The 15,121-nt window shown below is 42.3% G+C and overlaps 1 protein-coding gene across 2 annotated transcripts; it reads left to right on the top strand.

The window, feature by feature from the left end:
* The first annotated feature begins 45 nt into the window (after positions 1 to 45).
* Positions 46 to 14,522, top strand: LOC307014418 (transcription factor MafG). Of its 2 annotated transcripts, none has more exons than XM_079642299.1 (3): positions 46 to 200; positions 10,289 to 10,361; positions 10,439 to 14,522. In XM_079642299.1, exons 2-3 carry the CDS (start codon positions 10,326 to 10,328, stop codon positions 10,889 to 10,891), a joined length of 489 nt encoding a protein of 162 aa, XP_079498425.1. In that variant the 5' UTR covers positions 46 to 200; positions 10,289 to 10,325; the 3' UTR covers positions 10,892 to 14,522. The 2 variants fall into 2 exon arrangements, with proteins under 2 accessions (XP_079498425.1, XP_079498426.1); XM_079642300.1 differs by lacking the exon at positions 46 to 200 and adding an exon at positions 402 to 939.
* The last annotated feature ends 599 nt before the right edge of the window (positions 14,523 to 15,121 follow it).

Here is a 15,121-nt window from a genome sequence, read left to right as displayed (position 1 = left end):
CGTGACCAAACACGATGACGTCTGGCTTCAATACAAGAGAAAGGAATCAACAAGGAGAGCACGAGCTGGCATTTGGAAGCGCCGCCGCTTCTGTCAGTGAACCCGACATTTAACTTTCTCTAATGTTTGCTCACCGCCGTGACGGTGTAAGAAGAGGACCCTGACGCAAACAACTTAAGAAAGCGTCATTTTTAAGTCAGGTGGGTCTGTAAACCAAACAGAGTCGGTGTTGTTATGCTGAGTGTGCATGCCTTCGCCTTGCCGCTGACAAGCTGGCCGCGGCTAGCTGTAGGGTTAGCATACCTAGCTTCTTCTATCTCTCCTGGTCAAGTTTGCCCGATTCATTCCAGCCTTGGTTTTTCAAAATACGAGCGCCCGTACTATTCAAGAGGTTTAACACACGTGTTCTCACAAGTGTTGGCTTTATTTTGAAAGCTACAACCGGAAGTCTGTGTGTAGCCGATGGGAACTGAACGGTTCGGGCTCCTACTATGCTGAGATGGCAGCTCGTAATCTGTTTTACACATACGAGCAGCGAATAAAATATGTCAAAAATATTTTCTTTTTTATATAGAGTTACGGCTGGCTGTTTGGAGGTAAAACGGTGATTTTGCCGGTTGTTGAATGGCTCGTGGTGCTGTGTTGCTACTGTTATAGTAGGAAGGCTGAGCACGGGGATTTCCTCGCCTGCTTGTTTTGTAGGCGGGGAGTTGTTTGCCACTTTCACAAGCAGGCGTAGAGAGGTTGCAGACAGTCGTGGAATGTCAAAAAATGTGCAACTAGGTTTCCTTTGTGATAAACAGTTTGGTGTCCACTGTATCACAGCGCTTCTTGCTGGTTTGTCAACTCATGCGCTTCTCGCTGTTCAAACCTGCTGCTTCATCACCTCGTTGTGAAGAGAAGCGAGAGCCAGCCGAGGCAGCGGGTTAGCCGGATCAGGTTGGTGTTCAATATTTCTCCTCATGTTATTCCTGTCAAACGTGAATGTGATTGACAAATATGTGCATTGTGGTATGCTTTTGTGCAGCTTTTGAAATGCTTGCATGTTTAAATATTCTAGGAAATGCTTCCCATCCATCGTTTCCGATTGAATTGGTTCACCTGAAGTGACAATTCATTAAACCACTGGTTAAATTGTAACAATGGCAGTGGCAAACCCACCGTCCTTGGCTTTATTGCCACAGCCAGGCAGTTAACCACATTAATGCTTTAATGTCAAAGGCAACAAACAAGCAGCGGTATTCTTTTATCGTGCTGAATCATCATATTGATGTATTTAGACGTTCTCAGAATCCACCCCGAAATATGGCACCACCGGACAAAGGTCTGCTCGGTGGATAAGGGTCGATGTTTATCACCAAGCCTCCGTTATTAACGAGATGGATCGAAAGGGTTCTGATCTGTCGTGCAAGTCAGTCATCAAGCCATGAGCATCAAGTGATGACCATCATGCATTTATCAATAGCCTCATCTACATTCAGTTCAGAATGTGCATTTTATTGCAGTGCTGTCATGATGTACTTCAACAAGTCAGGGTGCGAGTACATTTATATTAAGAGCTTAGATGTCAACTGCGATGTCAAATCCATCTAAAGAATTGCATGATAAGCAATATATTATGCCTGTGTTGTTATAACGGAGTCCCGCAATAAGTGACTGTTTAATTTGGTTCATGTGTAATAATGGGATGTATGGGAAGTTTATAAAAGAACACCTAATGTAGGCAGTATTTGAAATAAAATGCTGGTAGAAATCATTGTGTGGGTCCTGTGCTTTTTTATTTTTGTTATTGAATAGTTGAATTACGGGGTGCCAGCTTGCTTGTGATATTATTCAACGCAATATAACACTTCATTCCTTTTATTTTTGGTTGGCAGATGCTCTTGTTTTCCCTGTGTGTGACATGATGAAATGTGCTGCCTATTAGAGTGCACGCTTATGGAGGGCAGGTGATGAATTATCCATGGTGAATCTCTGTGCAATTGGAAAAGTCACCTTGGAAACTGTTGAGCATATATAGGCAGGGCTAAACAGATAGAAGTTGCCCATTCTTGCTCAGATATCCAACTTGTTTCATCATCTCTGTTCATGCGAGCAGGGCATTGAAGTGTGCTTAGCAGACAGGCCAGTCCAACATCGGAAGCTTGGCTTTGCAATAAAGCGTAATGCCCGCCTCTGCCTCTCTCTGCAGGTAACAGGAACAGATGAGGGCCCATATAAGAGCCCAATGGGGCTGACAGTGCTGTGAGGATGGAGGCAGGGAGTGGTGGAGATCAGCTCTGAGATTTAGCACCACTTGCATTGAGTTAGCCATGATAAAATAAAGCTGGGTAACACAGAGGTGAACCGAGTGCACAACTCATACCCAGTGGCGTTGCTCAGACTGGGCAGGCGGTGGAGGGTGGAAGGGGATATTTGAGGTTGATGAAACACAAGGCAATACTTTGCACAGAACACTGGCCACCAGCACCTCTGTATGGCCAACACAGCTGTGCCTTGGGAGCAGTTACGCCTATCCAGGACAATTAATAGCCTCCAGAAAGAAACACAAATGTGGGATTTGTCCACAAAAGCACTGCTTAAGCTGCACGGGGAAATGGGAATGCCTGGAAGCAAGGGAGAAAAAGATCAATATAGTTTTTCTTTCCCCCCTTTTTTGCAATAGGGAGGGAGTGTTGGTGATGAAACCTCTTGCAAGTGTAGTGCGGATTATGATTGCTTAGCATTGCGATATGCCCGCTCCACTTCTCAAAGTAATATTTTCATCCAGACAGAGTAGCAAGTGTGTTTGATGATTTTCTGTTTGGAACTTGAGTTAGACTTGGCATGTTCATTACTGCTCTCTGTGTGTTCATTATTTAGATTAGCCAATATTGGACAGAAAAGCATAAGCTTGGAACTGGCTGCTGTTTCTCATGTAACCTACTTTTATCTCGGCTGATTAATGTTTGAGCCATATCAGTGGTGAACTGACATTAAAAACAAGTGATTTAACTTTACATGTATTTGTGTAAGGGGCTATGTCAAAAAGAAAACGAGCCAGGGAAGAAGTTGTCCGGTTTCATGCCTTTCTGAGAATGGGAGAATGTTCTGATATGTTCTCGGCTGGATATGGATACGATTTTCTAAGGAGGTTAAAGATAGCAAGACCTTGTTCTAAGATAAGCAGTGTATAACCCACATTGGAAAGGAGCTCACGCAGATCATTAGACTAACATTAGTACTGTCTGTTTTGGTAAAAAGGTAACAGATCATTTAATTAAAAAAATGCTATACTTACAAAAGTACACAGACGCATTATTCAAATGTTATAAATGAGGTATTCATTTAAAAAAAAATACAAAAGGGAAGGGACACAAATGAAGTCAATAAGAATCTCCCTGTGTAATGTCTATTGCTGAATACAACATTCGGTTATTCATTTATATATTTATTAAGTTATTAACGATTTGTCTGAAGCCTCACAGATGGAGCGGGTTGGGGTTCAGTTTCTTCCTCAGGAAAAGATATTTCAGAATCAACTGTTGCGAGCAAACTGGGTGCTTAACTCAACACATAACAACAAAAGAACCTTCCTCCTTCTATGTATTTTGATATTTGTCATTTGTTCCAGTACTCTTAGTTTGATTTCAGGCTAAAATATGTGAGGAGCTAAAAGTAGCATTACATCGACAATCTATAATTATTAGTATTGATGAATGATTAGTAAGTCAGACTGCATTCTAGAGCGATGTCATTGTAAATTCTTTAATTTTATTTTTTGGACAAAACGCATGGAGTGTGAGGCTCCATGAAATATCCTGTCGTCAGACCTCATCCATCACAAGCCGTAATTTGAACTGAGCGGTGAGGATGTTATTAATAGAAATTAGCATCTTTAGTATTTCCAGGTAATAACTTTAGCTAAGTGACTGCATTGGAATCAAAGCACTCCACAGGAATGAAAGATAATTCATTTGTTATTCTTTTTGTTTGTTTTTTACACTGTGATGCTGCTTAGCTCTGTTGGCTTGATGGCCATATCACAGAATTGTTTTGAATGTAAGAGAATCCAGCTAAAATCCTAGCCGTTCAGTGGTACCAGTCATCAGCGGGAATCATTTAGATTTGACTTTAAGTAGCATTAAAATGTGTTGAACTGCTCTAGTCTCTGAGTGCTGCAAAGACTGCCTGTTTGCTGTTAGCTCATTGCAAAATGCATTTAATATGTATGCAGCTAGTGTAGTAAAGCTCCTGGATATTTTGCCAATGTGTGGGCTGCCTGCAACCCTTACTTCCTCTGCCAGTGAAAGGCCGAAGTATCAATTCTCTTCCTGTTTAATCAAGTCCTCCAGGCAGATAGTGGGAGGCCAATGAAGTCTCTTCCCCTGTCATACAGCTTGTTCTAACAGAGCGGCTCGGAGAGTAAACAGCAACTGGGCTTGGAAATAGATTATGCATGTATCGAAAACATTGGTTAATGCAGACCAGTCTAACCCGAGTCATTTTAAATAAGCCTCACATTATCGGTGACTTCAGAACATACAAAGTCCCTTGAGGTGCTGTGATTCATCTTTCCACTTTAAACCACATGAACTGAATGCAAATTCCAGACATGCATGCGCCAACTGCTCTTGTGCACGGTAGAACATACTAGCCTCCATATGGGAGTTTTTCAGAGCCCCCGTTTTTCATAGGACATCCTGTTATGGTGTATGCGTTTGGAATATTGTGCACAGATATCTCACTTTCTCTGCTTTCCTCGTCTGATGTTTGTCTCCGTGGGACAACTACAGATACTTTACACTTTGTGGTTGATATCAAAGAGAGCAATAATGACAAATGTCTTTGAAGTTAAGCGGACATCTGACATCAGATTTGGAACATGTTTGACAAGATAATTATCAGCCTAAAACGATTTGCAACAAAAAAGGAAACATTTTTGGATGGTTGAACAATTTAGCATTTTGGCGTTTTTGTTCTAAGAAAGCTATTACAGTAGGATTGTTTACTTCTTTAGAATTGACTGATCACAAAACAAATATTTAAAACGTTAACAAAACCTTTACCCTGATCTTCGTTAAAATTAGAAATATGTCTAGGTTTATAATACGTTCAATCATAAGCAGCCATTTCATTTGTCTCTCGTTGTATTATTCAGCAGGTACAAGTTCAGTCTGCATTTTTCAAATCTTCATCTATGGGGTTATTAATCCCTTCCTTTTCAGAACACACTTTTCTCTTGCAATTGTAGTGTGTTTTGATACAAATATAACATTCAGCATCTCTCTTGGCACCTAGCATGACGTTATTTTTGCAGGCGAGAACAATATCCGGAAAATATTCAGACTGTTGCTACCAACCACTTTACCCTTCCAATTATAGCCACACTGTATTTGTTCTAAAGGACCAGTCCTTCAAAAAGGAGCATTAGATATGAGCTAACTGCTATTTTAGTGATGCGCCGATCCTCCACTGGTCAAAACGATTGGCTTAGTATTTCCCCTCTACTACAAGCGTATCACATTTCCCTCTGAAAGCTGCTGAATGATTTCCCCTCTCCCTCTTTTTGTCACTCTTATTTCACGCTCTGAATACTTAGCAGTTAATAGCTTCCCTCCCCTCTTCCCATCGTACCTTTCTCTCACACAGACACACACACACACTGTGTTTTTCCCCACACACAACTTTACACCAGTCTTCCCGTAACTCTTCCAGAGCTATCAGAGGAGTCTGAGTTTTAATTTGCGGTTAAATGGCGCCCAACACATGCAGCTTGCTTGATAATTGACTTCACTCAGCTGAAGGGAGGAATGATTAGATCTGAATATCGAGACCATCTTTTCCACTCTGAATGACAAAGGAAGGAGTAAAAGGAGAAGCTCCGATCAGGCATGAAGTGTTGAGAATGTTGTGGAGCACAGGGTGAAAATGTGTTAAGCAGATCACTCCTGAAAGAACAAATAATCTAAAAGTCTAAATAAATGAGCCAAAGCATGATGGGGAACGTCCTTGGGAACATGCATTTTATTTGTCATGCACCCCCTCGTGTGCTTGTCAGTATTTTCGTGGTTATCATCATTCCTGTGGAAAGTCCATGATAATGGAGCGGGAAGGCTACATCCATTATTGATCAGAGAAACTGAATAGGTGATCATTCTGATTCCACATCCAGCTCTTTTCGTGTGTGTTTTGTTAATCCCCTTAGATGTTAGCAAAGACAATTTAATAATACAAATCATCTAAAGCCTCATTTACATCTGGGCCGAAGCGTGTGACTGTACAGATCTTTACAAGTCTGGACTGGTCATGTCAGAGGAGATACTTTGGGAGCGAAATGCATTATCTGGTGCGATGATATCCACAGAACTGAGTTTTCCATTGTCGGATAGCGCCTCTGTTGTCCTGAAAACAAGCTTTCATCAGCATGCACCTCCACTGTCGACTTGTATTCACTTCATTAGCAAGCTGCCAGTGCCAAGTCCTCAGACGCTTCTTTTCAAGAATCAATCATGACAACTTAAATGTATATGTGCTTGTGTGGTGCTTTGGTAATCTGTCCGTGTGTGTGTGTGTGTGTGTGTGTGTGTGTGTGTGTGTGTGTGGATACATCTGCATGTGATTAGTTACGTGATATGCAATCCACTGTCATGTCTCAGTGAAGCCCGCTCCCCCCGTTAGTCCTCCCCAGCCGTGTTTAGTATTCACAGTGCAGGCGCTGTCGTAATCTGGATTCTGAGGCAGGTTGCTGGGGTTTTTTTTTGTTTGCTCTTATGGCCCTGATAATCTTGTTACACCGCTGTCAAGTGGAGCAGGCTCTCCCGGCAGCCCTGAACCACCATCAGTGCCACCTCCAGTACCAGAAATCAAAACCCCTCCCCCCCCCTCATCACCCCCCCAACCAGCCTAGCGCCATTTTGAGACAGCCGTTGATGGAAGAGCCTTGGATGTATCCTTGAAGAATCACCTCCTGAGCATCTTTATTCAGCCTCCCACCCCCACCCCCCGTCTCCCACCCCCACCTTGGGCGGCGGAACGACAGTGATAAATATTCATCAGGGGACTCATGCTGTAGCCTCGGTTCCCCCTCAACAAAGGGTCCCCTAGCTAATGGTGTCCATCCTTGGCAGCCCCCCTGGAGAGATCCTGTGGAGGGGATGAGATCATTAAAGCATGACACGGGCTCAAGGCCGGACCTATCATGTCACATCAGCATTTATCCAACCAGAGCCCCCCCACCCCCCACCCCCTTAAGTCTCAACCTAAGCCGACCCCACCTTCGCTCGCTGCCCTCTATAGATTTAGATGAACACAGACAGCTTTTGAAGGTTGGCTGGGCTGCTCTCGTCGTGTTAGTTCAACTTCACAACTTCCTAATTGGCACCTTGGTTTTGGTCCTTGCTGAGATCAGTGTTTTTTTTTTTTTTTACCTCAACTTGTTCTTCTCAAGCTCCTCCAAATGTGTCGAGCGTGCATTTTTTTTCACAAGGCTGTTTGCTCTCTCTTGCTTTCTTCTCACCCTCTCTTTCCGTATCACTCTTTCTCTGTCCCTCTCTCTCTCTCTCTCTCACATCCACTCCTTCTCTTTCTCTGGGTGACCACACTCAGCGATTTCTATTTCCTGTGGGTGTGATGTCCCTCCTCCACAAGCAATCAGCTCTGATTTGTCAGCGTTCTTCCAGGCGATTCATAGAAATTCAGCAAGCACCTACAAAAGACGCCTGTGTCCCTTCTCCCTACCTCTACTGCCCCTGTGCTCCAAGCTGCGGCTCCTGCCTCACGCACCCTTTGCCAGACACTCACAAAAGACCTGAAATCATTTATACAAGCAAACATGTGTGGAAGGAAGTAGAGTGTCCTTTAATTGCCACAATTAAGAGAGTTAACTTGTCAAATGAAGGGCATTCTGTGCAATCAAATTTAAAGCTGGGAAATATGGATTATAACTACTATCACAATATATTTGACCAAAAACCTCAATATCAATATTGCTACGATATTGTAGGGTTGATCTTTTTCTGGTGCTTTAATAAAAATATTTACACACAAGAGCTTTCAATACTATGGTGTAGATATAATACATCAATAATAGAAATTAGAAAATGTACTCATGATGCTGCCCTTACAAGGAAAAGACAACACATATGCCATATACGAAAATGACGATAACCAAACGCATCATCTAGTCTGAAATCACTGTGTCATTTTTGTATTGATATATCACCCTGCCCTAAATCAGACAAGTGCTCATTGTGAAATTCCTCTATTGTGGATTTCTTTTTTTTGGTGTTTTTTTCTCATCCCAATGTGTTTGTGTGAGTCTGCCTCTTTGTCTCAGTGAGGTATGACATGCCCGGTAGTGGAAGGGAGCAGCTGTGCGTTGGACCTTGTCTGTGTTGTGGTGCCATGCCCTGTCATTGGTAGCCGTCTGTCGGCGGCAGCCTGAGCTGGAGGGTTGCAGCCGGGCTCAATCATTCCTCAGTGTCATATGGCGAGCTTTTAGCCATGCCAAGCCATGCCAAGCCATGCCTACTACGTTACCATACACACAGCTGTGGGACAGAATAGCCTCTTCAACTTGGACAATGTGCCATCTCTCTGCAATTTCAAGATTGCAAGTGTTTTTTGAACAATGTAGCATCTTGGCGGCTGAGGGGAAAATGATAGGCTTATATGAAATTTGGAAGAAGCAGCCTTTTTTTTTTTCTACTCTCATCCCGGTAGCTATTAGTGGAGTACTTTCCTGTCTATTTGTCCATTATCTGTGCATCATCAGGCAGACCATTATCCCATTATGTTTTGCATCTGTGGTCCAAATGCTTACTGGAAATGAGTCACCACACAGGCCGGTGAAAGGTAGGTGTTACTATCAGTCAGCTATTCATAGCCAGCCCCACATGGATGAAAGTATCCCATTTAAAAAGTCCTCCGCAGAACGCGAAAGGCTTTTTTCCTGTGGGCATTTGCATCACAAGCAAACATTGCAGTTTTATGAGGCGCCAGAGGACTTTTTGAAGCGAAAGCATCAAGAATGCGAGTCACAATCTGACCTCATGTTATGTCCCCAGCCTGTGTGATAGTGTCGTATTCAGGTCATTTTTAACAAGCGTCTGTCTCTGCCTGTTTGGCTCAGGTGACCGGTCCACCTGTAGCACCCTTTTGTTGCCATGGAAATATCCTGGCGGTCTTAGTGCACTTTAGAGCTACGACTCTTCTCTTTCTTCTCTTCTCTGCATACACATGAACACTATCTTAATGACACAAGCACACACTCTTTTCAAGATTTGTTCCTTTGTTTTCTGTTTCGATGCTAAAAGGTTGTAAAGGCCCACATGCATTTGTTTATGTGCCTAGTACAAACACACACTGCTGGGCTGAGTAAATCAGCTTACAGAGGCAATGTGCTGCCTGGGCTGACTGTGGTGGGTGCCGGTGTCGCTGACACAGCATTTTATGTGTGTAGTGTAAAGCACCCTGGGCCATAACTGTGTGTGTTTGTGTGTGTGCGCAGACTTATCCTGTGGCAGAGCGCACACAGTGGAAGGCCCCCCCGCCTTCTGTCCGTCTTAATACCAGCAGGTTAGATTTCTGGTGTGCGCAGCTTTTCTTGGTGTTCCCTCAGTACAGACATGACACAATACACTGCAGTGCAGCCCTGTTGTTCTGCATGGTAACCAAGGCTCTGCAGTAGTTACAGCATATTCCCTTTTCATTGATTTATGGGATTATTGTCGGACACTAGCCAAACGTAGACAGGTATGAGTGTATAGCTGCTACAGTAGATGAAAGCTTGCCTTGTGTCCCTCTGCTTTATGTTAGCTGAGCTAAACGGTAAAGTAGAAAGGCTGAATGCTTTGTTTTAATCCATCCACATCCTCTGCTGTTTCTGCTCCGAGAGGCTGCACTTAACAGAAGTGACTTCTCTTGAGTTTTGTTTTTCCAAGAAAAACAGAAAAGGTGAATTGCTGCCAGACAACTAAATGTTATCCTCCTCCTGACTCGCCACGCTGCTGGTTGAGTGCAGCGCAGTAGTGAAGTGAGAGACCTGGGGTGGATTGGGAAATGCATACCACCAAGGTATTTGTTCATAGTGACAGGTGCAGTAATGGTCCACTCACTGAACGGACTTGGCATCACTTGAAAGGAAGTCCTTGACCCACTTTGTGCTTTGTGTTTTCAAAGGAGTTCGTCATGCTGTAGCCTCATTGTCTGAAAACACATTTGGGTGCATTTCACAGAAATCTTCCTTCCAGGTCTTTCTCTTGTGATCGTTTTTCTATATGCTGATATCGACTTTGCTTCCTTACAGACAAACCAGCAGTACAGGTGGACGCGGCTCTCGGGGCATGACTACCACAAATAAGGGAAACAAGGCCTTGAAGGTAAAAATGGCTTGACGCCAAATTAAAACGGTGAAATGCAAATACTAAAACTAACGCTAACTAATCCCCATCGGCAGGTGAAGCGGGAGCCAGGGGAAAATGGCACCACCCTGACAGACGACGAGCTGGTGACCATGTCCGTGCGGGAGCTTAACGCGCACCTACGGGGCCTGACGAAAGATGAAATCCTTCAGCTGAAGCAGCGGCGGCGCACCCTGAAGAACCGGGGCTACGCTGCCAGCTGCAGGGTGAAGAGGGTCACCCAGAAAGAAGAGCTGGAGAAGCAAAAGGGTCTGCTGCAACAGGAAGTGGACAAGCTTGCCTCAGAGAACGCCAGCATGAAGGTGGAGCTGGATGCTCTGCGTTCAAAGTATGAGGCCCTCCAGAGCTTTGCTAGGACTGTGGCCCGCAACCCTGTCATCTCAGCCAGGGGGCCCATGGCCTCGGTCATAGGGCCCCTCATCCCTGGTAAAGTAGCTGCCACCAGCGTCATCACCATCATCAAATCCAAAACACAGGCTAGGTCGTAGTAGCAGAAAGGGCGGGAGGAAGATTTGAAAACTAGTCAGTGCATTGTAACATGCCGCAGGATTACCTGTCTGTTTTAACCCTTGGCACTAACACTAACAATATGCTTCCCAAATTCACTCTGAAAGTATGACTCAGCAGTCTGTCAGCAGATATATTGTGCTTCAGAGTGACACAATCAAATTGTACGATTTAGGAAGAATGGAGACACGAGATATTTAATTGAAAAAGCAGATTGTGGTTTCAAAAAGTCAGTAATATTGGTTGGAAGAGGTACAAAGTCGATTGATCAAATTTAGACTGTTAATACATTTTGTATTTATAAGGTACTGCGAGTGTATTTAAGGCTGGGCTCTAAAGATGTTTCCGTCCTAAGAATTAGCCTTTTTAGAGTCTCACAACCAGTACAAATATTTTGTTTAACTAACCCCTTGCCTGTTATTATGCACTGACTTATTGTTGGTTAAAAAACAATCGGTTACAAACTATTAGTGTGGATGCTACAGGTGTCTACATAACAGCCTGACTAACCCAAACTAGTAAATTAGTCGAAATTGTGATTTTGTCGCTCGTCTGTCAACAATATAACCACGAAATAATGCTCCCAAATCTAGCATTCATTTCTGTTTATCTGTGACGGGCTTTAATGAACTTGTCATTATCAGTATGACTGGTAGATGCAATAATATATGTATGCACTGAAAAATACAAAGAGGTCTTGCATATTTATGGTTTAGGAGAAACGTTTAGAAATGATCAGCAGTTCTTATTGTTCCAGAGCTGAGTGCCATTCCAATATGACAAGATTCTTCTTCAATATCTGAAAACATGAATGTTATAACAGTAATATCCTCGTGTTTAGTGGAAAACAGTGAAATCCACGAACATTTTGAAACATCATTTTTGCTCATAGAGAGAATATGTTCAAGTTGTTTTGTTTTGAAAGATATATATTGCATTTTCTTTTTGTAATTACTTGTTAACAGGGCCGTGAGATCTTTCCAAGAGAAAATCTTTACACAAGCTTTACTGTTTGAATTGTTAAGGTGTAGAAAAACTTTGTCTAATGTTGAGTTCTTGGTTTTTATTACTAGGTAGATTACCTTCCATCGTTTCTAGAAATACAGATACAGAAAACATAAAAAAAAAAATTCCTGTGACATCTTTTTTGCAATTGTACCGAAAGTGGCTTACTATTGAAGTCTGATAGCTTTTTTCTAGTGACTAGGCGCGTACTGTGGGGTAGCGCGTGATGTGATGTGTAAGTGACAAGTTGGCAGTGTCGTTCACTGTATAGATGTCAATGCTGTGCTATTTAAAACAAATCTGTAGAGCTAAACTAGGTGGTGTAAACAAGGTCAATTGTCTTTGTGCGTATTGGCATCTGTGATATCCTCCGCTTCCTTGGTGTTAGTTACAAATCATTATTGTCATTAGAAGTTTACCACATTGAGCCATTTAAGACAGAATTGGGTGAAAAGGCATTATTGACTTTTCACTTTAAGCTTAACGTGATCCTGTCATTGCAGAATCTGAATTATGGTTGCCCCTGGTGATGGATGCCCTCTTAAAAACATCCTCTGTGACATGTCGGGAAGATTTTATGATCGTATCCATTCTAAATTGGTTTGAATTAGATTGTCGGGATATAAATAATAACCCTTTTTAAATGAAGCTTTTTAAAGTCTAAATGAAATGTGAAGTCAACAGTGTTGTTCCCCTCCACTTGTTAGACTATATTGATAAGGTTTGCATCATTGAACTTAAACCTCCAAATGGTGCAGAATTACTTGTCGTGAATTTACCCACCGGATTTTCAGATTAAAAGCGCTAGCTAGGGTTTGACTGAGGGTTTGTATGCACTAAGCTCCTGCTTGTTTTGCTCAGGACAAAACAGGTCACTCTAAAAAATGAACAAACTATTCTAGAAGAGATGTAGGGGATGGCAGCTCTGTTCATTTGTTTCCGCCCTTATTTTTATGTCATAAAGGGCTTCAATCCACACTCAGAAAGACACACAGCGAGACCACGTAGAATTACAATCATCAACTGCTGCCAGCAGCGCTCCTATTGTGCCAAGTGTCGCATCACTCTCCTCTGAAAAGGAATTGAACGGTGGAGTTAAAGGAAAGTAGTAGAAAACGTGAACAGTATGCACTTCATGGGGATCTCACTCTCACGCTGGTCAGAATGTCTTACAGTGTCGGCGAGGTGTTAATCTGCAGTCACTCAAAAACTACGCCTCAGCAAAAACTCCTGGGTGCTGGTTCTACTGTATGTGTGCAAAGTATCCTATCCTCAAAACGCTTAGCTCTCTACATTGACTGGTTAACTGTGGGAAAATATATATCTGACTCTTGACATAGCCCAGTATCGATGTTGGCGTCCTTATTGCTGTGGCAGTCTTGTGGAGTGAATCTTTTTCGTGTCAAGTGTCTTTTAAGGTGTTCTAGAAACGCCGTCGACCAATCTCAATCTCCGCTAGAGATGACGACTCTCTTTCTCACACATACAGGTGTATAGTATGTAGCTACAGTAGGTAATAAAGACCATTGTGAAAAAGTGACCCTTAATATGCAACTCAGTGGAAAGGTGTGAAAGAGTAGATGTAAGAATAATCAATATTGTCAAAGTGACTATGGTCTGTTATTTAATAATTCTTGCTGTTTTGTAGTTTTTTTTTTGTAAAATGTGTTTTTTATTTCGCCCTCAGACTTTTGAAATGGAAGAGCAATTGGCCCTTGTTTGTAGTAGCTAACATTAAACAGTGTTTTAAAGGAATCGTGGGACCTTACTCACTCATTTCTCTGATTTACAGGATCTATGAATTGGACTTGGATATCTGACTGAAAGCTATTATATATTAATGTTTGTACACTGAGTGCAATGGTTGTTACAATAGATTCTGTCACAAGGGCCTTTTGCAATATTGTATTTTCTTTGGTATGCGTGTGTGCGTGTGTGTGTTTTGTACATTTGAGGTTCCTCTGCTGCTACACCAGTCATTAATGCTCGTTGTTTGCTGTAGCATCATCCACAGCATTTCTGTTCTCATTATGTGTTGGGTGTGTTTTTTAAATTGATCTTAACACTGTAATTTGTTCTGCAGATTTTATTTTTAATTGGTTATGGCTTTTTTTCTTCTATTTTTTCGTTTTGTTTTTACAAGCAACAAGGTAGAGAGGAAAAATAACAGCACTTGTGTTGCAGATTAATTTAATAGCTCTTACCACCTTGGCTTTTTTCATGAAATGATGCTTTGAAAACAGCCGACTGTGCAGGTTTCTTGCTCTTACTCCATGGAGTAGGACTGTGTTTCAAAGGTATAAGGATCTGACTAAAGCGTGTAATGCAAAGTAAATTATCTGTCTTTGTTATTTTTCTGTATGGGTTGTAATAAAATATTGCAGTACTTTGTATGAAAACAGACAATAGTTAATTGTAACTATTTATAAATTAAATTATTGTACTTTTTGCAATCTGTAGATAAGTACTATGTATTCATATATACAGTAACAACTGTGGATTTAAATGTGATTCTGAGGTGTCTAAGTTATTGATGTATATATTGTATGTTTGTTGATACAGCTTACTTTATTTTCTATAAGACCAATAAAATGTTTTGGAAAATGATTTGATGCCCTACTACTCTGTCTTTTGAGGCTTTTAAACACTGTTGAAATGGGGTTTTATCATATTCTGTGGCGTCATTGACCCAGTTTGAAACCAGTAAAAATAAACTAGTGGGGAAGGCTCTCTGCCGTCCAGGGTGGGTTTTAGAAGACAGCGATCATTTAGATGGCACGATTTCTTTTTCTGTGATCCAAAAAAAGCCATTGGGCGACCCACTTTGGCTAACCTCAGTGGACGTATTTTTGGCCCGACACGAGTAAAACATTAGAGTCATGAAGGATGTCTAGGTGTGCTTGTCCTAGATTGGGAGGAGTAGTGAGTTAGTCATCTGTGCTCCCTGTGGGCCTCCTAAACCCCCTCTGTCTCCTTGCACCTCATCAAACATCAGCAGCGTTTCAACCCCAGCACATTCAAAACACATCTCGAGAGAACACGGGGAGACAAAGAGACAGATGGCTGAAGAAGAGCTAAATCTTACCTCTCCATCCTGCAGGGCAAGTCTAACCCCCCAGTGCCTCTGCACCAATGCAGCGTGGTATTGTTCCCCCCCTTCTCCTAAATTGAAGAGGCTCCTACAAGTTTGTGTGACCTGTGCCTTA

Source organism: Notothenia rossii (assembly GCF_949606895.1).
Source record: "Notothenia rossii genome assembly, chromosome: 8".
NCBI lineage: Eukaryota > Metazoa > Chordata > Actinopteri > Perciformes > Nototheniidae > Notothenia > Notothenia rossii.
This window is presented reverse-complemented; position numbering and strand designations above follow the sequence as displayed.

What these genes read in the sequence shown, in the direction of transcription:
- LOC307014418 (XM_079642299.1), top strand. Translation starts at nt 10,326, where the DNA reads ATGACTACCACAAATAAGGGAAACAAGGCCTTGAAG. An exon ending in AGGGAAACAAGGCCTTGAAG is followed by an intron (nt 10,362 to 10,438) that starts GTAAAAATGGCT and finishes CCCCATCGGCAG; the next exon opens with GTGAAGCGGGAGCCAGGGGA.